Below are 27,947 nucleotides of genomic sequence, written 5' to 3'. Positions count from 1 at the left end.
ACAAGTCTAATAATTTATCTCTTATCCATATTTAAGCATTTGAGCATCCCTGTTTAATGATCATTTCCAGATTGAAAAACGAAAATCATAGAAGAGATATGTAACTAAGCCTATTATAGTATGTTTTGTGACCTGCATTTACATTTAGTGGAGCCTATCAGACATAAAAACATGTCAATTCGTCCTTAAAAAAATAGTTTACTCAATGTAATATGAACCTTACCTTATCTAAAATTGTTTTACTTTTCTCTTTTTTGTTCTGGCGATTCTTAGAGCTCTTCAGCAAACGTTCGTACATCCTCAATTTTTTTTGTTCTGCCTCTTCAGTATATGTCGGAAGCTTAAGCCTTATTTACCATTTTTCACCTTCCGCCAAAAGCAAATAGGGAATATCAAATTCGTCCTTATGAGACAATATTTTAATGTGACACTATCAAGTAGAAAACATTTCAGTTTTGATTGTTTGCTTTCAAAATTTATATAGAATAATATATTTACTTGCATATTATATTACCCTGAGATCCATGATTTAGTATAACCATCTTCAAAATGTATAATGTATTGGCCATTTGATTTCAGCACCACGACACCACAACCCATCAGTCTTACTCGGTTTTGTTTTTTGTTTTTATATGAGAAAGGCGATTATTCTCATTTTATTGTAGGTAATATGTCTATCCATTATTGGTTTTCTTTTTGTTGCTATTGTTTTATCTTTAAATTTCATAAAAATATTGTTGACTACGAAAAAAATGACAGTATTGTATTGAAATGAATTCCACTGAAGCTTTTTTATTATTAAAGTGTCCGCGCTATGCACGGATGTTTACATAAACGAAAAAAAAATATATTATATATGATATTTTATTATAAAATATTTGTGATAGAATTGCGAATATATAACTAAATGAATTATTAACATACATTTCTCTCAAAGTAAAGCAAAACAACCAACTTGTGTACGCATTCCTTTCTGGTTCTCTATTCTTGTGAAAACCTCGCCTAAAGCAGAAGTTATAGCAACCACGAAAGTCTACCTGAGTTAAGCAGGATAATATGCAACCAAGGCAGATGCTTCCTTGAAGAAATTCATTGTGTTTTCGCTGCAACAAATGTATCAAACACTTGTCCAAGACACCACACAAATATGAGTTAGATAGCTTCAGATTCTCATCAATCGAAGCTGAACCACAACTAAAACCACACCATCCAATTTTTTGGTCCTTGCTTTCTTGAACGATATTGATGTGTGTTCTCACCAACATCTGTAGAGTCGGCATGAGCTTTTTCCCTATTACAGAGACTATTGCCACGAGAACAGATTTTCTCAGGTTTCCTTTTCTTATTAAAAGCAAAAAGTAACCTTTGAAGCCCAGCAAAATTATACATTCTCACCTACTTGCATCACACTGTTTCATTTCCTCTTTTCTCTCAACCCCAGCTATCTGTTACTACCAAGTCACGAGCTTGACAGGTGACGGTATCAGCTACGGTTTCAGATGTGTGAATTATTCCATTCTCAAAACCCAACATATTAGCAACAACAACAGCATTACAGCATGATTACACTCCTCCCTGTTAAATAGACATGAGAAACACCAGAAAAAAACCCTAGACAACGGAAAAAAAGCCAACGTAAACTGCTTCAGTACACTTCCAATAAAGGTGACAGTACCTCATACGAAACATTAAAATTCCAATAGTCAATAAATACCAAATGTAAGCAAAAATTTCCCACTTAAGGTTTTTCTAGTAGAACAAAGCCAGTGGTACGATGTTTGGCATGACATAACCTTTTCTGAAGGTAAATCACTCAGAAACATCGGTCTTTTACCTAAAACAAATGCACATCAAATACTGGAGTCAGATCAGACATGAGATCAGACATGAGCTTTGTTCAAAGAATATTAAAACTTCAAATGTTTGAAAGAATGGAGAATAAAAAGAAAATGTCAGGGAAAAAAATTATTGAGAGTACCCATGAATCTTAGAAAAATATTAAGTTATGCAAATGAATGAAAACGGAGTAGCAGGTATCTTTTTCCAATTTGTAGTGAAAGACAACACCAATCCAAATAAGCTACTTTCTGTTTTCACTGATTCACCGCTCGTCAGTCCTATATTTCCTCTTTTTACATTTGTTCTTATCCAAGACCAAAAAACTGAGTGTTCGAATTTTCAATTTCAGTCACTTAGGTTCTTGTAAGAGGAGAAGGAAAAGCGCTGGAGGCATAGTAATGTCAGAGTATCTTAGATCGTAAGAACAATTCAACTAACTTGAAGGACAACTACTCAAACCAAAACGAAAAAGAATTGCTGAATGAATACATCATCAAATCGAGTTATCCTCATTTTGTCTTCACCAAACAAAGAATAAGATCTACACAATACCAGGGTCTGATCATTTGATTGTAGAGCAGAAGTTATTCGTTTTGGCATTTTGGCCTTTATTCCTTAAGGTTATAACAATAAGCACCAACGAACCTTAAGGGATGAAAAGAACATGTCAATTGCAGAACACACGCCAAAAAATAATAATACAAGCAGTATGAAGGTTCGATTGGGGAAAGTATATACCTGTGTTGGCTTTCAACATTAGCTCCACCAATTCATCTTACCACGTCATTGCTGTTATCGGAATCTTGAAGCAGACAGTCATAAGGGAATTATAAATCATATTGGATTCACAAAAGTTTGCAAGTTTAGCAAATGTAGCTTACCCCCTTCTTTTCCTTTTTTTTTTACAGATCTTTTCAGTGCCACGATTTCACAAGTTTGATTTCCTTAGCCATGTAACTTAGCCATGTAACTTGACTCCAAAATGAAAGCCAACCATATGAATTTGAAAACCCCAGCTACTATGTTCTGTAAAAAGATTCACAATTCTTTGTAATCCAAAGAAAAAAGGAAAAAAATATATCCAATTCACCCAATCAACAAAAACAAAATAGTATTTTAACCGAACTTTGCAATGAAAAATCGCTTCAAACAACAATAAAATTCATGAGAATTCCACAAACCAAATTAAAAAACAAAACCCAGAGAAAATAGACAGCAATTGAGAAGAAGAAGAAGAAGAAGGAGGAGGGGGAGAAAACCTGTAAGTCCTCTCGCCAATCTGTTCTAGCTTCTCCAAGCAACTGACACTACAGATCCGATTCGAGGGTCGAATTTCATATGATCTGTTTAAGTAGGAAGGGTATAAATGGAGGTGGCATAAACTACAAATGTGGGAGTCCAATGGATTGGAACTTGGAAGGATTGAGTTTCTGGAAGGGGAGCTCAGGAAGAACGGTTTGTTTGAGAAGATGGAGAGATGGGATTTTTTTTAAGGTGCCACATGACACTTTTTCCAGTGATGATGTGGCAGAAGGCTGGAGAGAATTGACAAAGTTTTATATAGTAGATTTCTTTTATTTTTCTTTCCTCTTCCCGCTTCGTCGTTCCATTTAACCACCGTCAGAAGAACCCCTCAATTTTCAAAATATATAGAGTTAATCTTTGATTATCTTTTGATATGTTGTGGATGGTGGAAGTCACAAAAAAATTATCGTCTACTCCCCCACTGTTTGTCATAATAAGTCAAGTTTGATGCCGCTTAAAATGATGATTTGATGGTTTGATGGCTTCTGTCCATCATTCAACAATTATCATGCCACGAGAAATGTCATGTTCTAGTTTGTTGACTCCGTTTCCACCTCCACCAAAACCTTGTTTTCCTTTTTTCTTCCTGCAACCATTTACACCAAGCTCACATGCCTGAAACCAAAAGAGACCTAAAACCAAATAAGAGTATATGTTCTTTTTCTTAGCATCTCTCCTTACTTATTATTGGAAGTTTTTCAACTGTCTTTCATAGATTTTTTGAGAGATCTGGTATAGAGATGTTTGCTATATTTAATCAAACCTGCATAATAATTATATCCCCCAAATGCTCATACATCAATCAAGGTCCATATTACAAATCTGTTCTCAGCGACCAGAAAAACCACTGTGATTTTTAGATGTTGATCAAGCAGCATGAAACATAAGATAAAAATACTAAACAAAACAGAGAGTTAATAGTTTACTTTTAAGAAAGATCATCACATTACAAAATGTTTCTTTGAATTTAGAGAGGTGGAAGATGGTGTCCTGCAAATATTTTTTTCATAACCTCTGTACTCTTCTTCTTTTTTCACAAGAACAGAGTGACACCAAACTGTATCTTAGAAATACATATACATATCCTTCTGACTAAAAATATTCAATTTCTGGAAATCTACTTGTATTCCACTTAATTTCTTAGAAATGTGTGTAAGGTTAAAATCTTAAATAGACAGTTGAAGCAAAAGGTATTTCTATTCAGACTATATTGTGCTTAAAGCATCTCATAACTTGATCACTCTATTGCACACGATCTCTCTTTTTAACCTAAAGTGGAGTATCTTAATGTGAAAAGGAAGCAAATCAAAGGATGTGATGGAAAAAAAATTATATTATATAAGTATGGAAATTCTGTTTTCAAATTTAAACGGTTTCCTTGGAAAACAATTAGTACTAAAATGGTGGATGAAAAATGGCGAAGGATATCTTTATGCATTCGTTCTATATATCACTCTTTTCTGTGTACGAAGTTTTTTGAAGTCAGTTTATTGATGTACACATCAACATATTATGATATCCATGTTATGAAATATTTTGTATTTGTGCTGTTACGGGTTTTTTGGCCAACATCAACATATTTGTTACATTAAGATTCAGAAGCTATGAAAGATTGAAATCTACTATTGACATTGTTATGGATATATAAGGAAAACTCGCTTTTCTCATCATCTCCCATAGAAAATAAAAGATAACAGTGAATTGTATTGCACATGATCATAACCTCATTTTTACCCTGAGATACTGCTTGTCGTTTTCCCTTCTACGGCTCTGCCACTGGAGCAATCTGACCTAATCCACCTTCTAGCATCAAGAAGTATTTATCCCTCTCTCAGTAGACATCTAAGCTAGCATGTAAACCACAATAATTTTTAGATGTAGGATCAAGCAACATGAAACATAAGACACGAAACACTAATCATAGTACAGAGTTCATAGTTTACTTAAGAGAAAGATCATCACGTACGTCATCCAAATGTTATTACGAATTTAGAGAACTGGAAGATGAAGAACCATTCAAGTAGTAACCAACCATATGGATATGATGTCTTCCAATTGATATGATATTGAGGACGCACAAGAAGACGTATCTGCATTGTTCAACACAAATGGGGTCCGATCTCAACTGGAACAGCCAAAAGGCCACTTGTACTATGTTTTCACCTCATCTAGAGCACTCCTCGAAGTGGAATCGGTTCAATCAGAGTTTTGATGAAAGAGTTCTTCAGTTTTCAAACCAGACGAAGTCAAGCTTACTCGATTTGGACCTGCGCGCGTTCAATGGAGGATTCCGACCAAGCCAGAAGGAATCAAATTATGAACGTAATTTTCCTGGAATCTTTATTTATCACAGAAGCATAGAGAATTGGAATCACTTCAAAAGGAGTTCAGACTTGGAAGATAAGAATTTTACAATTCAGCGGATCTGCTTCAGGCCCGGTTACGCGTCTGAGCCACAGATCGAGCTCCCGAGCCTACCTCAGAAAAAATTTCGACATGAAACCACTTGGAGAATCTTAATGGATCTCTTATGGTTCCAACAAGCCCAAGATCAGGAAAAATGGACATCGGATCACAAAGATACTCTTTATTTCCCAAAATGGGTCGTTCTGGTTCTATACCTGAAGTGTTTTAGGCCTGATTGGTTTGGAAGTTTGCAAACTTATGTTTGGCATCCAGGAGGACTTTCTACAAAGCCCAAAGAGCAGATTTGTCTTAGACCATCAAGGAATTCGTCCAAAGATATCAAGAGACAAATCAAGTGAAGAAGAAGTTCAAGAGTTAGTCAAGACTCAAAGTAGATCAAGAGTTATTCAACTCTGAAGTTAATGTTTTGACTAGTCTTTTGCCTAGTTACGAAATTGCTTTGTTTTCTACATCTTATTTCCTATATAAATTCATGTAAGATCTCAGGAATAATCATCCTGGATTGGATCATCAAAATTAATTAATAAAACTCTTTTCTCTTATCAAAACTTGAAGAAAACTTCTCTTGTCTTTTGAGAGTGATTCGTTGCCTTGTGTAACATCTTTATCATTTCTCATCTATCTTTGAGAGTGACTCGTTGCTTTGTGCAACATCCTTATCCTCTCTTATCTCTCTTTTGTGATCGATTCGTTGCTAAGCAACATCTTTATCGATTTATCTCTCAGAACAGAAGTCTATTCCGCACCTTTTGTTTCTATTTTATCTCTCTCTCAAGCCTCTTTGTGCCGATCTTTGGGAGGATCACATCACCAATTCTTTTCTTCATAAACTCCGTATTCTTCTGTTGAATTTTCCCTTTCACAAAAACAAAGTGACACCAAACTATCTCAGAAATAGACATACATATATACAACGTATTAACAACTATTTAATCTATAGATCTCTACTTTTATACCCATATATTCAGTTATTATAGATTTTGTTCCAAGAGAAAACTAAGGTTATTCAGATATATATATATATATATATATATATATATGTGAGGTATAATTTCAAATGGACAGTTGAACAAAGCATCAAATCTGAATTCAGCCGTTAACCCAATGGACCTTCTAGCATGAATAACTCTTACATTTGATGCTTTGTAGTTAGAACTACTGCGTTCTATAATTTCCCAAGGAGGAAGGGCTTGAAGATGATTAATGCCTTTGATTTGAAAGATGAGAACAAAACTCTTCCTTGGATTAGATGAAAAAAGTATCCAAATAAATTTAGAATAATTAATTCTAGAAATCAAGAGAGTTGTAATAATTTACTAACCATAGTGAAAGTCTTGTTTGTCTCCGTTTGGCTATAATATGCCAAGACATGGATACTTAGACAATTAAAGGAAGCTGTGATTATTTTAAAAATCAGTAATCAATCAGTGGTGGAATAAGAGATTATTGTAAAATGACCATGGTTTAAACCGACATGTGAACCACAAAGGCATAAGTACTCACCTCAGCGTAACAATCACAGTCTCCCAGAGATTAGCAAGTGTTTAAAACTATCTTCTCGTTCCCATATTGACACAAAATGCTTAGATCATTGACGACAGTTCTGCAAACGATAGTCAACCCAAATAAATATTTAAGATAAGTAATTGAAACGAAGATTAAACCGAAAATGTCAGATCATCAACTGTGTACTGACCCAAATAAATATTTAAGATTAGTGATAGAAACCAAGATTAAGCCTCCAATTCATTCGCATAAAGTTTGGATGGAATCTATTTTCTTCATGAAAGGACTATATGCACACCAAAAAAAAGAGAGGAGAAGACTGCATGAATGAAAAGCAAGAGGAAACGTCTTTCTATTAGATTGATAGATTGTTGTTTTTTGAGGGGAAATTGGTGGAAACTGAGTATTTAATAGTACATGTTGAGGCAGGAAGGAAGAAGAAACGATTCGTGTGGCTCGGTTAGAAGAATGCGTTTATGAACTGAGTTAATGATAACGTGACAAAGAAATATCCATGCCGTTTCTTTTATCGAAACAGAGACTACTCGACGTTTCTATTACTGTAATAAAGACTACTGGCCATTTCAATATTTCACTATAATCCAACATCGTGCCGTTTCTTTTCGTAGAGCTAAGACGCAGTTTTGTAAACACGATCATTTGTGCAATGGAGAAACAACTTAGGAATGCTGACATGGCATCCTCTTATGAGTTCTCTAAAAACTGACATAGATAGGCTAAGGAGCCCCAAACAACTGTTTTTATATAGTATAGATAGATAGATTTTTAATGTCTAAAAGTATATATAAATATACAATCCACGCGTTTGCATGGACATTCATCTAGTATTGCCTAATTACAGAATGAAATAATCTACTTAAAATTTATTGTTTTGTTTAGTGGGATTTTCTTTGTAGTTTTTTTCTATAAAATTTTGTAAGATTTGTGTTTAGTTTTTTATTTTTTATTTTATAAATTTTTAAAAATTGGCAAAATATTACAATTTCACGATTAAAAACACAATTCTATTGTCAATCAGAGTTTTAGAATCTTTATTTGTGAACTATATCCATACGATGATGCTCTTAATATAACAACATTATTCATTTAGTCTTGCTTTACGCCTAAAATCAATAAAACATAACAATATTTTGATATTAGAATGCAATTCCTACACAAGTATCTAATATTTTGGATTTCTACGGCATTCAAAAATCTATGCGAAAAGCAAGAAGACAACTTACTTCAGTCATCTACACAGAAAATAGAAGAGAAAAGACATGCATACTGTTGGGGATAAATTCAATCCTCTGGGACTTGGCGTTTATGGTTTTTTTGCAGGTATAGCTCTCCCAGGCCAAATTAAGACTTGTAGTGGACTTCTGACTCAATACGACCTAAAATTAAAGTACCAGGCTACGAATCCAATTGGATTCAGGAAATCTGGTACGATAGGCCATCTGTTCCTGGACTCCTTGTGTCTGACTGTGCAGGCCACGCTGTCAGAAACAAGGAAGTCAGAAACTGAGTGGTCAGGAGGAAGAGAGGTTATATTCTCTATGTCATAGACCTAATTTCGGTGATTCGGAAATATTGGGATATAAAAAAGAGTGGTCCACATAGGTACCCGGAGAGCAAGGTCATTCATCCGCGGCAGCCCGATACTAGTATCGAGGGATAAGGACCAGATATGAATGATTCATTTGAGCGAAACTATTATTCAAATTTCTCTCCATTCGAAAATAGGAATATATGCCTTGGTCTAATTTGATTGCCCATACTCTTACAAACCCACAAGAATGACATTTAATGTATTTTCCTTACGTGTCTCAGGCGATAGTGACCTCTCGGAGGAGTCAGGGAGAAAAGCAGAGGTTCAACGAAGAGCCATACCGCGTCTGAGCCGCCAACCGAACTCGTACACTGAGAATGAAAGGGACACGCCAAGAGACGATCTCGTACCAGGCGGAACACGCCAAGGAAAGTTGGTGAGGCCATCACAAGATTCGAATCCAGTCAAGTCGGTTCATGGGCCGACCCACCCGATCCACCATCTATGGGCCAACCCAGTATACTAATCTAGGTCAGGTAATTCCCTATATATACTCTACCATTTCCTACGGGGATGGGGTTCACTTCCTCAGCCATCTTAAGTCTCACGATAGCTCTTTAGATACTTGTGGTTTTTGAGCTTTAGCCTTCAACACATTTCCGGCCATCATTCTGGTCATATTCATTTCGATTCCATGGTGATTCCTAAACCGTGGAGTTCCTTCACCCTCAGACTTTTCGCTTTCTCTCTTTTCACCGTAAAAAGCTCATTCTCACCCTCAGTCCCGAGTAGATCCTTCCTTTCTCAAGGACTCTCGGTCCATTTTCTTCCACAAAGTTTTCCGACTTCTTTCCGCTCTCCGAACAGCTATATTATGGTCTTTTTTAGCTGTTTTCTGACTTGGAAAACACACCCCCATCGTATTTTCTGGGCATTGATGACTTTTATGTTTTGCAGGAGACTTGCCCCTAGCAGAGGACTGAAAATCCTCTAAACAATTTGGCGCTAGAATAAGGCAGGGCATCACTCTCAAGACAAGACAAATTCGCCTTTCCAAGTCAGAAAACCGCCGAACGTTCGAATTCGGGGGCAGCGACCTAGGTTTCAAAAAAAAGAGAAAAAAGAAGGGGCAGAACCAAGATATGACGTTCCAACAGTCGGCAAGAGTGGTGCGCCCGCACGCCCGCAAAGAAAGTTGGAGAAACAACCATAGAGCACGGTCTCAAGCACAAAACCGCCAATCTGAACCCACCGTGGATGAACTGCAGAAGTGTCTGGAGGAGAACCAAGATATCCAGGCTCGTCTTCGGAAAATGCTTGAGGCGATGACGGAAGCTAGAGCAAAGCTGAGCAGGAAATACGAACGGCAGCAGAGGATCATGTGACCGCACAGTCCCGAGAGATGACGTTTTGTAGTGGGTACGAGTAAAGAAGTTACGCCACAGTGACAATCCATGAGAGGACTACGGTGGAAGCTGAAAGGGGAGTCCTCTCTCCGCGGGGCCAAGCATGATTTTCGAGCCCATGAGCCCTGCCATAAATGGGGAGTTCTAGTACCCCATCCTGGTCGAGGAGGAAAAGGCAGAGCCTTACGACCCATTTTTTTCCTCCTACGGAGAATAGGGACACGCCGCGGAGGGCCACAACAACCTAGCCCAGGGGAACCCCACAAAGGAAGCGGGTGAGGTTTACGTTGGGCTCAATCTGAGAGGCGTCGAAGGAAGGCTCTCAGAGGAAGCACCAGGGGATAAGGGTCAACCTCCAACAGAGCAGAGAGTTGACCCCGAGTCCAGGCCCGCACAGAATCTGAATCCGCACAAGATGGGAAAAAAGGAAAAAGTCAGGCCGAGTTACCGGCGAGGACATGCAACAGTTCACCGAGTCGAACAAACGCACGAAAGAGGCCCACTTGACGATCACGGCCTTTGTGGGACATAGTGTCCTACCCTGCAAAAAAGCCGATTGAAAAGAAAGGCCAACATGCGGGAATGAGGGAAGGCAGAATCAGTCGCACGGGCACGTTTTCATACCAGTTACACAGGAAGACGAAACAAAATGGGCATATTGCACTATAACCGGAGGAAGTACAGAAAAGTCACGAACTAATAGTTAACCAAACAGAAGGGTAAAAAAAAGAGAAGAGAGAAGGCAGGTCCGTTGGGAAGTTAGTTCGCTAAGCTCATCTTGAGTGGAGACTTTTAATCGGAGAGACCAAGGTAGAGCAACATAGAAAGATAATAGAAGAACGTGGACCCGCTTCTCGCCAAAGAGACGCTAGCGGGGCACATAGCCAATGATTCCCTCGCAGGGAAGGAAAGTCAAAGAACACTGTCGGGTGAGGGTCGGACTCTGAAGAAGAGCCGCCAGAGAAAAGAGAATCCTACAGGACGGAGTCTCGAGTGGAATACTTGGAGAGCCGGGGTCCATAAGTCCTGACATCCCAACAGTTTCCCGAAAGGTGGGGGATTCAAGAATTTTGAACGGAAAAGAAGGAAACAAAAGAGAAGAGCGGGTAAACAGTCTTGAGCCAGGAATCCAAGGGTGCGACGAAAGGCGGGCGAGAGAGTTCCAATTAACCGTGTCCGGGTAGAGTAGAAAGCGGGACGAGCAAACAAAGGCAGGAAGGCAAAAAAGATCCTCGGGAAAACCAGCAAAAGCATGTCGAAAACCTGTAAAACAAAAGTCTATCTCAATAGGCGCAGGGAAAAAATAACAAGCCTCAGGTGAAAAGAAAAAGAGCATGAGTATTGTCAGAGGCCCTGGAGTAGAGGTGGAGTTTGGGACATGATACGAAGAAGAAGGAATCATCTTCCTCTGAGGATTCTAACCATTCAAGAGAATCGACTAGAGTACAACTACCGTAATGAAGGATGAGGTCGAGACGACATGACCCAAGAGAAGACTCTACTGTACAAAAGGCGGATGCCACCATGGCGCCAGAGATGGTATTTCCGGATAAGTCAGACAAGATATGAAAGGCGTTGAGGAGACCCCAAGCCTTTAAAGAGAAGTAGTGAGGAGGGAGGCCGAACTCGACGCATATCTGAAGCATGAATCGGGAAATGCGACAGTAGAATCCAGCTAAAAAGTACGAGGCAGGGACGGAGACATAGCCGGAAGGAAGAAGATTGGCGGGGTAAAAGGCGGTAGGACGGAGGTAGATGATGAAGACATAGGTTTGGGAGAAACTCGAAATAATGAAATAATAAGGCTTAAGAAGGAGAATGGCGCAAACTTGACCACTTATTGCAGGAGAAAAGTAAGAATGACGTCATCAAGTCAAAAAGATGAAGCATCAAAGACACAGAGGAAGGAGGGTGACCAGTCAGATAGAAGAAAAGGCAATCGAAGGATGTGACTGATGAGGAATAGAGTCAAAGGGACAGAACGCTCCAACGCGCGCGTGAGATCGACGACAGGAAGTCGGGGCAAAACAGGGAATCAAGGAGAGATGCATCCCGTGGTTTGAACCCAAAGAAAGAAGAGAGGGAGAAAGATTTTTCCACAAAGGGAGGATCCTAGAGGAGCTCAAGCCTAGAAGAAAGGTAGAATCGTCAGGAGGATGAAGACAAAAGAAATAGAGCTGAGATTGGAGAGGTGAATCGGGCGCTGAGGAGGAAACGACAGAGCTCCCAGACAGGAGAGAGAAACGATGGAGAGAAAGAAAAGACAATAGGGAATAATTTATTAGAGAAATAAAAGAAAAAGTTCTCTCACACTATTGTCTCGCCACCAAACGTGTCTCTCCAACTGTCTGAAGAAATCTGGTTACGTCCTTCGGGGTGTTTACCCAGATGAGGCCAGCATAGTGGAGGGTCAGTCTGTCCGTTGATGCCATGTCTCTGGAATGGCATCCCTCAAACGGATAATCCAGGGGCATGCCGCTCTGCAGACAGTATGACTATCCACTGGGAATCCTGTCGGAATTGCATCACACAGCTTAGGACTGGTTCCTTTTATGGATCGTTCTGCCAGCTTTGGCGAATTTCATGGTAGACGGTTCTCCTTTAGAGAACCAGATATCTCTAAGGGATCAGCCATGAAATGTTGCCAGGCTGGCAGGATGGCACCCTCTCTGGGACCTGACCGACGGCCATGCATTGTGCCCTTCATGTTACGAGCCCATGGCTTCAGGTCACTTAGTCCACGGCGGGTGACTCAGGCATCACGTCCTTTTTGACCCACTGTCCCATGTCATCTTATCCACGGTGTCTGACTCAGGCAAAACGTCCTTTAATTTGGGCTCACAGCCTCAGGTCATACTGCCTACAGCGGGTGACTCAGGCATCACGTCCTCCATCGAAAAGGCGTCACGCGCTTCAGGTCAAAAGGGTGACTCAGATAACACGTCCTTCATCGAAAAAAAATTACGCGCTTCAGGCGGATGTCCAGCCAGGTACAGCTTATGAGGGGGGAAGCGTTTGTTCCCGGCAAAGATAACTTCCACATCACGGGGTAGCTTTGCTAACCTGCAAAGTGGGGGCAAATTGTTGGGGATAAATTCAATCCTTCCTACGTGGACGAATCATGTGCTAGCACGTGGTGTTCATGGTTTTTTTTGCAGGTACGGCCCCCAGGCCAAATTAGGATATGCCCAATACAACCTAACCTTATAGCACCGGGCCTCGAATCCAGTTGGATTTGGGAGATATGGCACGATAGGCCACCTGTTCTCGGACTCCTCGTGTTTGACAGTGCATGCCATGCTGTCAGAAACAAGAAAGTTGAAAACTGAGTGGTCAAAAGGAAGAGATGTTACATTCTCTATGTCCTAGACCTAAGCTCGATGATCCAGAAGGGTCGGGATATAAAGAAGAATGGCCCACACTTCATCCGCGGCAGCGTGGTCCCAGTATCAAGGGATCCGGGCCAGGTATAAATGATTTATTTGAGCGGGAATACTATTCAAATTTCCCTCCATTCGATAATAGGAATATATGCCTTCGTCTGGTTTGATTGTCCATACTCTTACAAACCCACTAGAATGGCATTTAATGTATTTTTTTACGTGTGTCAGGCGATAGTGACCTCTTGCAGGAGTCAGAAGGAAAAGCAGAGGTTGAGCAAAGAGCCATACCGCGTCTGAGCTGCCGACCTATCGTACACTGAGAACGAAAGGGACACGCCAAAAGACGGTCTCGTAGCAAGCGGAACACGCCAAGGAAAGTTGGTGAGACCATCAGAAGCGTGACGCCACCACAAGATTCGAATACAGTCAAGTCGGGTCATGGGCCGACCCACCCGATCCACCATCTATGGGCCAATCCAGTATAATAACCCGGGTCAGGTAATTCCCTATAAATACTCTACCTTTTCCTATGGGGAGGGGATTCACTTCCTCAGCCATCTTAAATCTCACGATAGCTCTCTAGATACTTGTGGTTTTGAGCTTTGGCCCTCAACACATTTCCAGCCATCTTTCCGGTCATCTTCATTTCGATTCCACGGTGGTTCCTAAACCGTGGAGTTCCTTCACCCTCAGACTTTTCTCTTTCTCTCTTTTCACCGTAAAAAGCTCATTCTCACCCCTAGTCCCGAGTAGATCATACCTTTCTCAAGGACTCTCGGCTCATTTTCTTCCACAAAATTTTCCGACTTCTTTCCGCTCTCCGAACAGCTATATTGTGGTCTTTTTCGAGCTGTCTTCTGACTTGAGCGTCGGAATGCATTCGGAAAACACACTTCTATCGTGTTTTTCGGGTCTTGATGATTTTTCTGTTTTGCGGGAGACTTGCCTCTAGCGGAGGACTGAAAATCCCCTAAACACAAACAAAATGTGAGATTTTGTGTGAGGATTATAGGAGATTTTCTTAAAATAGAAATCGAAGTTGTACTGGCTGAAAATTGGAGATAAAAACAGTATAAATTCTTACATAGTAGTTATAGCTAGAGAAACTAAAAACTCGATTCGAGATGTTACTTGTCGAGATGGTTATGTGTTATCAATTGGAGAGGGATCAAAGCAGAAAAAGAAGAGTTTTCCCAAGATATCCTTCAACATATCCTAGTATAGTATGAAGAAATCGCGAGTGAACATATGGAGGAAATTTTGCCATTTAGGTGATCTGAAATAAAAAAAAATCAGGTAACCAAAAAAGTTATACTAGAGGAAATAAAAACAGTTTTTTTCTTCTTTTCATTATGTCTAATAATAAGTCTGTAAGTCCGGATGGTTACAATATAGAGTTTTATAATGCCGTTATTTCTTATCGGATATAAGTTCATTATTGTAATATAATTTTGCTTTGTGAAAGGATTTCTTTCTGAAGGAATAAAGTCAACGATTTTTGTCTTTATTTCTAAAATATGTAGTCATAATTAAGAAATTAAATAATAAAATATATTTTAATAGAAAATAAATACTTTCAATATTTTCATCAACAACTTTTTAAAATAATTATATACTCTCATATTTTAAGAACTATTTTTATTTGTAATGGCATATACACTAAATCCACATGATATATCTATTGTGGACATATATGTTTCAGTTGGTGTACTATAAAAATTTTGCAAAACATTTTATTTGTCAAATTTTATTTGAGAAAAGGTAATGATGATTGTGCAAAAATTTTGAACCAAATCAAAATTTTCAAACTCGAATCAAAATTTCCAATATTCAACCGATTCATAAAATAATTTGAAGTGAATAAATATTTGTATATCGAATTATCCGATTCTGATTCTAAAATCCAAATTGTATGAAACCAAATGTAATAACAGAAATTCAAACAATTTTGGTTAAATATATAAATGATAAATTTAAATATATTAAAATGTACAATATTACTTTAACTAAGTAATTAGATTCACTGTTGTAATAATAGTTTTTACTTTTTGTTAAAAACTAAACCAAAATTGAACCCGAATCGAACCAAACCAAATTATTAAAAACTGAATTCCAAACTGAACCAATTTTCTAAAACTAAGGGGTTGCTTGACATAAACTGTAGGGACTGTAGAACCTATTTCATAGTTTTAAAAGTCTTTTTTTTGCCAAATAGACTTTTTAATTTTTTTTTTATTTTTAAGTCTTAAAAGCTCGACTTTTTGTTTTTTTTTCTAGAATTGTAAAAGCTACGTATGAGGAGCTTTACACATACTTTTAGTTAAATTTAATTTCTTTTTTTATTCTTCTTTCCCATGATTATTCAAAAAATTTTATACGATTATATATTCATAATTTCAAACTAAATTTAATTAATTAAATCTTATCTTTTTGTGCTTTTTTTTAGATCCATTTCTTTATGAAAATTTTGAAAATTTTTTTTCATAAAATTTTGTTGAGAAAAAGTTTTTAAAGCCAAAAGTTTTTAAAGTGTACAGTTTGCAGTAAAAGCTAAAAATAACAGTGGTTACCAAGCATACCATAAAAGTCTAAAACATCCAAAAACAAAAGAATTCGAACCGAATCGAATTTAACCAAACCGAACCGAATTTAACCAAACCAAACCAAACCAAATAACTGAATACCGAAATTATTATGAGTCTGAATTCATTTTCTCCATTAGAAAAATAAACACATAATATTGTGCGGTATAATTTAGAGAAGAGAAGCCAAAAAAAAGAGTAAAACGTAGCAAACCTCATCTCCCTCTTCTTCTTTTCTTTTTGTTCGGTGTCTTTTCTCCTCCACCTGTAGTCATCGAAACGCGATGGCCTCATCTTCCTCCTCCATTTTCTCCGGCGTAAAGTTCTCTCCGATCCTAGCTCCTTTTAACTCTCGAGAAAGCCACCGCTCTGGATTTATAAAAGATAGCCGGAACAAAGTTAGGTGTAATCCGCCGCAGAATCGTGTTCGCGTGGAAGCTCAGTCTCTAATTCCTTATAATGGTCTTTGGTAGGTCATCTTAATATTCTGTTTCTTCTTCTATCTGTACGAGAATTAGACTTTGAGATGGAGATGTTTTATGAGAAAAATCAATTAACATCTTTGTTGTTTTTGTTTCTTTCTTTCTCAATTCGATGAAATTAGTTAGCCATTGATTCTTGCTTTTTCTTCTCTCTCAGTTTTTTAGTTTATTTATAGTTATATTCTCCTGAAAATTTGGAGCAGTGTGATACTAATTTTTGGTTGAATTTTTGTTTTTATGGTGTTGAAAGGGCAAAACAAAGTACCAAGAGTGGACGTTGGAAGAGGAATATTGTTCTGGGACAACGAATCACTGAGACATCACTTTCTCAGGGAAGTAAGTTCTGTCTCACCTGTAAAAAGACTCAACCAGGGATCAGAAGATCATTACATAGAGCCTTTGTGGACAGAACTTCATTTAGTTTGTCAAGCTCTCGTTTGACGTCTTCTCTGGTTCGTAAGCTAAACATCATTTCCCTTCTGTGTTCTAGTCTTGTGACTTTGTTTTTGAACTGTTGTATATAACTGACTCCAACATGCGCCTAAATTGTCAGAGAAAACATTCTCAGATTCTAAATGCAACAGTTGGACCAGATGAGCCACATGCTGCTGGTACAGCCTGGCCAGATAGCATTGTTGCGGAGAGACAAGATGTGGACTTATTGCCCCCTGAGTTCGATAGGGCGGAGCTAGAAGCGTTTCTTGGTGCTGAACTTCCTTCTCATCCGAAGTTGCACCGGGGACAGTTGAAAAACGGACTTCGGTATCTTATTTTGCCAAATAAAGTTCCACCAAACAGGTAAATTGTGTAGAATGCTTGAAGTTAGTCTATACATGATGCTCTTAATGTCTGCTTCAAGCATCAGAATGAGATGATTTCGCATAATATTGACCTATCAATTATATTCTTAAAAAAACCGCAAAGAAATAGATAGACGTGGGCTATCTTGTATCCCCTTCCCATTATAGCGCTTAAAGATATGATGGCATTTTTAAGGTCTTCCTCTTATTTCTTACGTATGTGGTGATATTTTTTAAAATGTCAGATTTGAGGCACACATGGAAGTTCATGTAGGATCGATTGATGAGGAAGATGATGAGCAAGGAATTGCTCATATGATAGAACATGTTGCATTTCTTGGTAGCAAGAAACGTGAGAAACTTCTTGGTACAGGTGCCCGCTCTAATGCCTACACCGATTTCCACCATACAGTATTTCATATTCATTCTCCAACACACACAAAGGTTTGTTTTTTTGTCCACCTATTGTCGTAGTATTTGATATAGCTTCTGCTTAGTTCATTTTTTCAGGTTTTTGCTGCCTCTGTATTTGCTAGATCAAGTATGGTGCTTATAGTAGTACTAGTAGCATTAATTACGGTGCTTATAAAAATAACATTGATTTTACCAAATTACTACATTCTTTCACTCCTTTTTTTCCTTATCACTCTACTTACTCTCTCCACATCCATTTGAAGACCTCATTATATTCTTATATCTATATGTTGCACAAGGAAAAATATTTTTATATCTGTTTATAGATTTTATTGTGATAATTTGGAGAGCGTATCCTTATTGGCTCGCTAATTATTTTGATAGATTTGGACAGAGGGAATAATACTAGTTTCATATTAATTGAAGTGCTGAAACTTTTCAGGACTCTGAGGACGACCTCTTTCAATCTGTGCTCGATGCCTTGAATGAGGTATACATCTTTGATTCTGCTATCGAAGATGATGTCTTTCCATTGGATATGTCCCAAGTTTTTTCTGTACCAAAAATCAGGATCCCTATATATTTCATTGATTATGATTCATTTAATGGACACAATCTTGTTTCTCGAATGATTACAGATAGCTTTCAACCCAAAATTCCTTTCATCTCGAGTTGAGAAAGAGAGGCGGGCCATACTTTCAGAACTTCAGATGATGAATACAATTGAATATCGTGTTGACTGCCAGGTATTCATGAAGAATAGTTTTCTATCTGTCAGCATAACAGTTCTTTCTCTTGCGCAGTTTTTGGTGAATAATCTGTGACTCATTGTGTTATATATCTTGAAACTAGTTGTTGCAACATCTACATTCTGAGAACAAGCTGGGTAGAAGGTTCCCTATTGGATTGGAAGAGCAGATTAAGAAGTGGGATGTTGACAAAATTAGGAAATTTCATGAACGATGGTACTTCCCAGCAAATGCCACACTATATATGGTGGGAGACATTGACAACATACCTCGGATTGTCCACCATATCGAAGTAGGATATTATCTTACATTCCTTTTCCACTGCCTCTCTAGCAAATAATTATTGAATTCTATGCTGCATAGTCTTTTTTGACCGGAAAATCGCTCTTGCACAGGCTGTGTTTGGGAAAACTGGTTTGGATAATGAGGCAATACCCACTTCTCCTAGTCCTGGGGCTTTTGGCGCCATGGCTAATTTTCTTGTTCCGAAGCTGCCAGCTGGTCTTGGTGGAACCTTTTCCCAAGAGAGAACAAATACAACTGATCAATCCAAGATCATTAAAAGAGAAAGACATGCAATTCGTCCCCCAGTTGAGCATAAATGGTCGCTTCCTGGAACCAGTGTTGATCTGAAGCCTCCACAGATATTTAAGCATGAGCTTCTTCAAAATTTTGCAATCAACATGTTCTGCAAGGTTTTTGTTATAAGCTTTGATTTCTGTGTTTACTTTTTTTGTTCAGAAGCTTAATATGATATAACCAAGTTAGGGTGGTAGGTTTATGAAATTTTACAATTTTGTGGTCTCCCTGCAGATACCTGTTAGCAAGGTTCAGACATTTGGAGACCTGCGAAATGTACTGATGAAAAGAATATTTCTCTCTGCTCTACATTTTCGAATTAATACAAGATACAAGGTATGAGAGTTTGAAGATGTTTCATTTCTATTAGATTTTACTCGAGAAAAGAGAACTGTTCTCATTTTCTTGTATTGTGCATTCTGGGTAGCCTGTCGTAGATTAAAATGGATAACTCGTCAATTCTCACTGATTTTTTTACAAAAAAATTGTAAATAAGTGGAGACTCTAATGTTTTCCATTGTCTTGATGTGCAAATCCAAGAGTAAAAGTCTGGATAGAGTTATATTATTATTATTTATTAGTGGTTTTAGGAATCACGTACATTGTCACTTGTCAGTAGACTCAGTACTGTCCATAATTTTCGTGATCTTATTTTTGTACCTTTCAGAGTTCAAACCCGCCATTTACATCAGTTGAACTAGACCATAGTGATTCGGGAAGGGAAGGATGCACTGTCACGACACTAACTGTCACCGCAGAGCCCAAAAATTGGCAAAATGCAGTAAAAGTTGCTGTCCAAGAGGTTTGCTGATTGTTTTTTTTTTTTTTCTCATTTCTTCATCGTGAATACTATTATATTTTGTTTGGTTGGACTGATCATTTTGAGTTGATGACAATTGATTGGTTGAAGAGATTAGATAGAGAGCTGTTAGAAGCCAATTTGTCTCGTTTTATTTGCTAATGAGAATTCGTTCAGCTATGTTTAACATGTAATTCTACTTCTAGGTTCGAAGACTCAAAGAATTTGGTGTTACCAAGGGTGAACTTACACGTTACATGGATGCTCTTCTAAAAGATAGTGAACATCTTGCAGCTATGATTGATAATGTGTCGTCTGTTGATAACCTGGACTTTATAATGGAAAGTGATGCACTGGGTCACACGGTTATGGATCAGACGCAAGGACATGAGACCTTGGTTGCTGTAGCTGGGACTGTTACGCTTGAAGAGGTACGTTTCGAAGTTCCACTTATACGTACTAGCTTTTCTTGTAGAATGTGATACGAATGGTAATTGTTGATTTCAAAATTCCTGATTTTTATTATGCTCATTCGATAACTAATGGATCCTATTTTTTGTTCTTCTGTTATGATGGCTTCTTGTCCAGGTAAACACTGTTGGCGCCAAGGTTTTAGAATTTATCTCTGATTTTGGGAAGCCCACTGCACCTCTTCCTGCAGCAATAGTTGCTTGTGTTCCCACAAAGGTGCATGGTGATGGGGTTGGCGAGAGTGATTTCAATATAACTCCCGGTGAAATATTGGATTCTGTCAAATCAGGATTATTAGCACATATTGAAGCTGAGCCTGAGGTGTTATTTCTTTCGTAACTTCTTCTTTGACTTTAACTTCGCTTAACAATTATATAACAAAGGATAGTTCTAAATCACCTTTTTGCCTTCATCCTTGCAGTTAGAAGTGCCAAAAGAATTGATCTCTCAATTACAATTGCAAGAGTTGACCTTGCAGAGAAACCCATGTTTTGTCCCTATTCATGGGTCAGGCGTAACCAAATTGCATGACGAAGAGACTGGGATCACCCAGCTTCGCTTATCCAATGGGATACCTGTAAATTTCAAGGTACGTCTTTCATCCTTTTCCCATTGCTTGCTATTTTAAGCACCTCCATCTTGATATGTTTTTCTTTTTACATTATTACATTTTCTTCAAATTTTGTAGGTGCTCTCTGCATAACAGATTGCAGTTTTAAAGATTCTTTTAAAAAGTATCTATATATTTTTAGCAAAAATCATGTTACTTGGTTAGAGATTATGAGCTTGGAGGAAAAGAAACTTTATAAAAATCCTACAAAATAGGGTTCTGTTGGAGCACCTTGTATCGTCCTTTGTAAATATAGACTCTTCACTTGAAACTTCTCTTTTTCATTATAGATATCGAAGACCGAATCTCGGGCAGGTGTCATGCGGCTTATTGTTGGTGGTGGACGAGCTGCTGAAACTTCTGATTCCAAAGGAGCTGTGGTTGTTGGTGTTCGTACACTCAGCGAGGGTGGTCGAGTTGGAGACTTTTCAAGGGAGCAGGCAAGTGAAGCTCTTGACAACTGCATTGTGATTTTTTTACCTAGTACTTAAAAAAGGATATGAAGTAATCTGAAAGCTATGCAATTTTCTGTCTAGGTGGAGCTTTTCTGTGTAAATCACTTAATAAACTGCTCGTTGGAGTCAACTGAAGAGTTCATTGCGATGGAGTTTCGATTTACTCTGAGGGACAATGGAATGCAAGCAGCTTTTCAGCTGCTCCACATGGTGCTTGAGGTATTAGGTTATAACTCATAAGATTGAAAAATGCTGTTCAACAGTTCTGTCTCTTTTTTTCTTATTAACTCGCTGGTCAAGAGTGTTTTCTTTTATCCGCTTGTTCTTTCCTCTTTTTCTACTTTTTCTGCTGATAAAGGGTGTTGATTTTTGGCATTCAGCATAGTGTCTGGTTGGAAGATGCATTTGATCGAGCACGGCAGCTATATCTTTCGTATTATCGATCAATACCCAAAAGCTTGGAGCGTGCGACTGCTCATAAACTCATGACCGCGATGCTGAACGGTGATGAGCGCTTTATTGAGCCGACCCCTAAGTCATTACAGAACTTGAATCTCGAATCTGTGAAAGACGCGGTCATGAGTCATTTTGTTGGGGACAATATGGAGGTGATATTTCAAACTTGAAAGCTGATATTTGCTTGAGTAATGTTAATTTTATTTGATTTTCATTAAATTTTCTGTGGTTTCCTTCAGATAAGCATTGTAGGGGACTTTTCAGAGGAGGAAATTGAGCGTTGCATTCTCGATTACCTTGGTACAGTTAAAGCTAGCCATGATTCTGCGAAACTACCAGGATCTGAGCCTATCGTGTTTCGGCAACCGACAGCTGGCTTGCAATTTCAACAGGTTAGGAACAAAGCAGTAATGCAGGGACTTTGTAGTATTTCTCGTTGTTCTTCCCATATTCTTAGATATGTGATCCAAGCAGGATGTATTGACATATTTATACGTGGATAGGTATTCTTGAAGGATACTGATGAGAGAGCATGTGCATATATTGCGGGACCAGCACCGAATCGTTGGGGCTTTACAGTTGACGGGGATGACCTTTTTGAATCTGTTAGCAAGCTTTCTGTTGCTCATGGTAAGTTACTTCTTTACGGAAACCACATAATACTAGGAGTCATATGGTGTTGCAATTTTCAACCTCGTGGAATTTTTGTGTGTATAGGTCTGGTTCTGAGCTTGTCTCATGCACCAGACATGTATCTTCAGTAGTCTTTCTTAAGTCTAGCGGTAGCTCAGTGTTATATAAAAAGCTTCCAGCATTTCATTTAAGCACAATGAAATTGCAGATGGACTTCTGAAATCGGAGGACCAGTTGCTAGATGGAAGAGACATGGAGTTGCAAAGAAAGCTTCGTGCCCACCCTCTTTTCTTTGGAATTGCAATGGGTCTCCTGGCAGAAATCATAAACTCAAGGTAACTCTTATTGTTGAACAGTGTCATATTATTCGAAAGCCGACTTCTTTGCAGCAATTGCACTATCTGGTTTGGTTTATGTCCAGAATTTTCTTAGAAATTAACCGCCAGAATTTACCACTGTTGAGGAAATGAACGCTTCATTATGTGCTAAAAGAAAAAAAAAATGTTGGTTAAGAGAATGAATGTTTGTACATCTGATTGTTTTTATACTCTAGACCTAAGCTTGCCCTGCTACTATGCACCTATTATACTTTAGATATATATCTTTCTTCCACATAGCTGAAAGAGAAATTTCTGCGTCATTGCAGGCTATTCACGACAGTAAGAGATTCTCTTGGACTGACATATGACGTATCGTTTGAGCTAAACCTATTTGATAGGTTGAACCTTGGGTGGTATGTGATATCTGTGACATCAACTCCCGGCAAGGTGCAGTCTTTGTCTTTTGCCTACAAGAAATGTTCTGCCCTTTTGTCAACAGTGTTTTCACAAAGCTTGCCAATGGCCTTTCCAGGTATACAAGGCGGTTGATGCCTGCAAGAGCGTTCTTAGAGGTTTGCATAGCAACCAAATTGCCCCTAGGGAATTGGATAGGGTTAGTTGTCTCTTTCGCCTTCTCAGCTCGATCAGCTCGTGTTACTTCGTTTTCTTTGTTAATTGAAAGTAGAGTTGTTTGTATATCGACAGGCAAAGCGAACTCTTCTAATGAGACATGAAGCTGAACTCAAGTCCAATGCCTATTGGCTTAATTTATTAGCTCACTTGCAAGCCTCCTCTGTTCCGAGGAAGGTGAGACTGACTCGCATGTTCTTAAAACAAGGAACAAAAAAGAAGATTTTTTTGATGTGTCCGTTTCTGACTTGATTTGTTCTGATGGGGTTGTTGTGGCTCGTAGGAACTGTCATGCGTCAAAGAACTTACTTCATTATACGAAGCTGCTTCGATTGAGGACATCTATGTTGCTTATAACCAATTGAAAGTGGACGAGGACTCTTTGTACTCCTGCATTGGGGTTGCTGGGGCTCAGGCTGGTGAAGACATTACCGGTAAGTATGACGTCTCTTGATCAAAACAGTTTGAGATTAGTAGTGGATTGACATAGCAAAAACTCTGATGCGCAGCTCTATCAGAAGAGGAAGAACCAGAAGATGCTTTCTCAGGAGTTCTTCCAGTGGGACGAGGATCATCGATGACCACAAGACCAACAACCTGATCCACAGATTTGGATTGTAATGTAATGTAGGTGAAGAGATGTGTAATAGATACGATACGACAGAGAGGAAGGCAGAGAAACACTTCATCAAACTCGTGGTTACGGAAAGAAGCTTCATCAGTGGTTTTCCTGAGAGCTTTGGCATAAGAGGTTTGTACACTTGTGATCAGGGTAGTAAATGACCTCATTATAATACTCAGTTCTTATTTCCTTCATATTTATAGAAAAAAAAATGATATTAACAAATTAGTGCACCTTTTTTTTTTGGCTGGATCGTTACTACCATGTTGCAAAATTTATGCAGCTGTAAATGTAGTTTCACAGTGATTTAAATGAGTCTCTTGTTCTCATGTTCATTTACTGTATAAACATTGGAGGCGTCATGGATCGATATAATCTAATTGAGGTCACTGAAATACAAAACATAGGTGAATTTAGGTCTATTACGTTCTCGCCCAAAGGAGACTTTTCTAAACTGAATGAAACAAAAGACACCTAAATCAGCTTTTCAACGAGCCTAAGAACGATGAAATCAGAGATGTAAGAAGTTACAAAAGACTATAGGGACTGTAACTACCTTTATCCCTGACTTTCTCAGATGTAGCGAAGAAGCTCCAAGGGAGCTATTGACTGACCATTGTGCTAACCTCGCGCCCACATACATAATCGGTACACTGCGGGTGATTTTTAGAATTAAGGATATAGAGCATTTTTCAGTACAAATGTGCTAAACTCCCTTTTTTCTTAAATATCTTTTGCTAATTACTTCCCTCTTTTGCTATAACATCTTTGATTGTGTTGTTTTGAGAATGTCAAAGTTTTTTTTTGAATTGAATGTTAATTTATATGCAAGCTCAAAAAGGAGTTTCTACAACAAGAGTGCAACTTTGGTCTGAAATTTAAAAGAAAATAAAATAAGCTAAAGTAGGATTGCCAATTTCTTCTTAGATCCGAGTTCCAAACCAGACTTGTAGTCAGTGCCTGGATGCCTGCGTCGAATTTTTTTAAATATGCTCTTTTATATTTTTTTTTCAAAATTAAATAATAAAACAAATAAAACAAAAATTTTGTAAAATAATCAAATTCCATAAACAATTTGTAAGAAAATAAAAAAATCTAATAAAACATATAGTTTATTGCTGAAATATAGATCTTCTTACATTTTTCCGTGCAAAATCGAGTTTTTCAACCATAAATGTCTAAATTGATAACTACGCTAACTCATTCAATCGCTCTTGTGACAAGTAGAGCGTAAATAATTCTTTATCAGTTTCAACTTCAAGAAAATTTTTTCAGCAGTGGCAACCAATATCAGAATAATATGTGATAAGCAATTTCTGTGTTTTGACAACATCCTCCATTTTTTTCAAAAAAATAAGCACTTCAATAGGCTTATGAACATCATTTGGTATTGATACTCGAAGAATTTTCAGTTCCATAAACAGATCAGCATCATCTATGTCTGAATGTGTACCATTCAAAAAAGAAACCTCCAAATTCGCACATGATCTCTTCAAACTATCATTGCTGGCCGATCTTAGTTTTTTTTATATGAAACAAAACCAAAACGTTTGTTCATACTTTTGGAATTATTCAAACCTGGACTCGAGAGAAACTAGAGCTTGATCCCTAATAATTTTTTTAAACAAAAAATATGCCCTTTTAGAATAGATGTCGCAAAAATATGCCATTTTAGAGTGGATGCCCGTGGCGTTTGCCTCCCTCGCCTGCCCTCAAGGTCGGGCATGTTAATCTCCCAAATCATGAATGGATTGTATTCTGCACCGAACCTGTTTTTCAATTGGTGTGGGTGCTGTGGGCAACTACAAGTTTTACCCTAAATATATTGCAAGTGCACAACAAACAAAGTAGTACTTAGGGATCGAATCCACAAGGATTTCTGTGTTGAGGATTTCTAACTGATACTAAACACGACTCTAAACCTAATCAGATAGATTAAAAGGAGTTGTGTGTCACGAATTTCTAAATAACTGAGCAGGAAATTAAACTAAAAGCAAAAGGTGTAAAAAATAGATAAAAAGCGATGTGCATTAGAGATTTTATCTAGGATTCATGATCTATAACATTAGGAAATTAAATAAAGTTTTTTTATGATTTTAGAACTAAAATAGACACAGGTATTATTAGCCAACTATCATCACCCTAACCATCTAATTACTCAAATTCGACCAGTAGCTTTCATCTCTAGCCGCAAGATAGATCATGCATTAACTAAACAGAATTCATCTCGGCTCACGCCCCCTCCGTACGTAGTTTTCATCTGCTATGACGGTTACATCCATAAGATCCAGATCAGACAATCTGATACATCAATGTCGTGGCTTTGATTTAACCTTAGATCAGTTGCTCAGTGATCAATCCAATATACATGCATTAAGATCAAGATGAATGAGAGAATCATATAAAAAATGAAATTTTTGATTATCACCATTTTATTCATGTCTTCTATATTTCCAGATTCATTATTTTGGGTTGGAGAAGATTTTTCTAGTTTTTTATTTATTTATGAAGAATACCGTTTTAAGATTCCATAAATTCTTAGATTTTTTTTTGTCTTTTTATATCCACATTCAGGAGCCATAATTTAAATCTATCATAGCACGATGAAATTTGGATAGGAATCAAAGAAGAGGAGGAGGTCTAGTCTTCGATTAAACTTTTTGACTTCAAAAATAAATTAGCTTTAGGTGATTATCCGCACCATGTGCAGAGTAAATATCAACTATAATTCTTTTATTCGAATATACAAATATAATATATATATAAATACAACTACAAAAATGTTAGGTGATATGTAAAATTGCAAATATATGTGCTGATTATGCAATCACAGATAATGATTAAAATTATATTTTTTGTAATACAAATGCATAAATGCTATATAATTATTTATTTTATAATTAATTTTAATAGTCTTTTTTATTTGAATGAAATTGCACATTATATATATTAAATTGGATTAATATTTTCTATCTAACCGGTCTAACATGAGACTAAAATACTTTGTTTTTGATATAAAAAAAAGTTGAATTATAATATGTATGAATTTTTTTAGATTTTCTATTATGAAATAGATAATGTGATTGTTTTTTTTAACAAAACTAAGATCAAAGAAATATGAGATAAGGAATATAATGTTTTGTAACATAAGTAATATTATGTATTAAAATTTTATAAATATATTGATAAGAAATAGAAAGAGAGAGAATATCTTTATAAATTAAATGTTTGAGTAATAAATATATATTTGATATAAACTAATTTCTAACCAAATTAATGTTAATCGCATATGATGTAATTAATCTAGTAAGTTGAATCAACTTTCAAAAACTCTTTAAAAATCTCTCTGAAATTGACAATTCAGTATGGCATTCATGTAACTAATACATGGGACAAATTTTTTTTTTTTAAGTGTCTTTATCAATTAATAATATAAAATAGTAACAACATTTAAAAGAAAATAAAAATTAGAAATAAAAATTAAAAGTAACATCTCTATATAACTGAAAACACTTGAATTCAGATGGCTCAAACTGAAGATCGAGAATCAAAGAACCAAATATTTTCTTCTTTTTTGCATTGAGACAAGAAAAAGTATTTGCAATGATTTTTTAAGAAATTAGTGAAGAAAATATTTGCTTCTCTTAATATTTATAACAAGACTTATTAATCAAAAAACCCTAACTATATTCAATTTTCTGAAGTTAATTATATAAATTAATGTCCCAATGTCCACTTTCCAAGCTTTATTGTATCCCAATGCCCCAATCTTACTACCAAGTTAATTAGTTTTTTTTTTAAATTAATTTCTTTCTTATTTCATTATGTAAACACAATAAAAATACTCTGTAAATCATATTGATATTAATTTGTTAATAACTTTAAAGACACTAAATATAGATATTTTTTGCATTAAATATAGATACA

At 37.1% G+C, this 27,947-nt stretch overlaps 1 protein-coding gene and 2 long non-coding RNA genes across 10 annotated transcripts; 1 reads left to right on the top strand and 2 right to left on the bottom strand.

The window, feature by feature from the left end:
• Window positions 1-791: 791 nt before the first annotated feature.
• LOC112087577 lies at window positions 792-3,368 on the bottom strand. 6 transcript variants are annotated; one of them, XR_002900153.1, is made up of 6 exons: window positions 3,099-3,368; window positions 2,721-2,865; window positions 2,578-2,641; window positions 2,392-2,484; window positions 1,396-1,834; window positions 792-1,303 (listed from the first exon to the last, which is right to left on the bottom strand). It is a non-coding gene; the product is annotated as an uncharacterized LOC112087577 (long non-coding RNA). The 6 variants fall into 6 exon arrangements; XR_002900152.1 differs by having other exon boundaries at window positions 2,392-2,641; XR_002900150.1 differs by having other exon boundaries at window positions 1,396-2,484.
• Window positions 3,369-6,176: 2,808 nt separating this feature from the next.
• Window positions 6,177-7,395, bottom strand: LOC112087597. 2 transcript variants are annotated; one of them, XR_002900162.1, is made up of 5 exons: window positions 7,268-7,395; window positions 7,075-7,174; window positions 6,893-6,966; window positions 6,705-6,778; window positions 6,177-6,427 (listed from the first exon to the last, which is right to left on the bottom strand). It is a non-coding gene; the product is annotated as an uncharacterized LOC112087597 (long non-coding RNA). The 2 variants fall into 2 exon arrangements; XR_002900161.1 differs by lacking the exon at window positions 6,177-6,427 and having other exon boundaries at window positions 6,552-6,966.
• An 8,803-nt stretch (window positions 7,396-16,198) lies between these two features.
• LOC18020657 (stromal processing peptidase, chloroplastic) lies at window positions 16,199-24,355 on the top strand. 2 transcript variants are annotated; one of them, XM_024157361.1, is made up of 24 exons: window positions 16,199-16,469; window positions 16,733-16,934; window positions 17,051-17,280; window positions 17,528-17,726; window positions 18,139-18,186; window positions 18,335-18,442; window positions 18,549-18,737; window positions 18,841-19,140; window positions 19,259-19,360; window positions 19,692-19,826; window positions 20,030-20,254; window positions 20,412-20,615; window positions 20,716-20,883; window positions 21,195-21,344; window positions 21,441-21,578; window positions 21,740-21,967; window positions 22,055-22,207; window positions 22,319-22,445; window positions 22,657-22,783; window positions 23,095-23,215; window positions 23,301-23,381; window positions 23,474-23,575; window positions 23,682-23,832; window positions 23,908-24,355. In XM_024157361.1, the coding sequence occupies exons 1-24, from the start codon at window positions 16,285-16,287 to the stop codon at window positions 23,997-23,999; spliced, it is 3,765 nt and encodes a 1,254-aa protein (XP_024013129.1). In that variant the 5' UTR covers window positions 16,199-16,284; the 3' UTR covers window positions 24,000-24,355. The 2 variants fall into 2 exon arrangements, with proteins under 2 accessions (XP_024013129.1, XP_006403394.1); XM_006403331.2 differs by having other exon boundaries at window positions 17,036-17,280.
• The last annotated feature ends 3,592 nt before the right edge of the window (window positions 24,356-27,947 follow it).

The sequence above is a fragment of the Eutrema salsugineum genome, unplaced genomic scaffold (genome assembly GCF_000478725.1).
Source record: "Eutrema salsugineum unplaced genomic scaffold, Eutsalg1_0 scaffold_17, whole genome shotgun sequence".
Classification (NCBI taxonomy): domain Eukaryota; kingdom Viridiplantae; phylum Streptophyta; class Magnoliopsida; order Brassicales; family Brassicaceae; genus Eutrema; species Eutrema salsugineum.
This window is presented reverse-complemented; position numbering and strand designations above follow the sequence as displayed.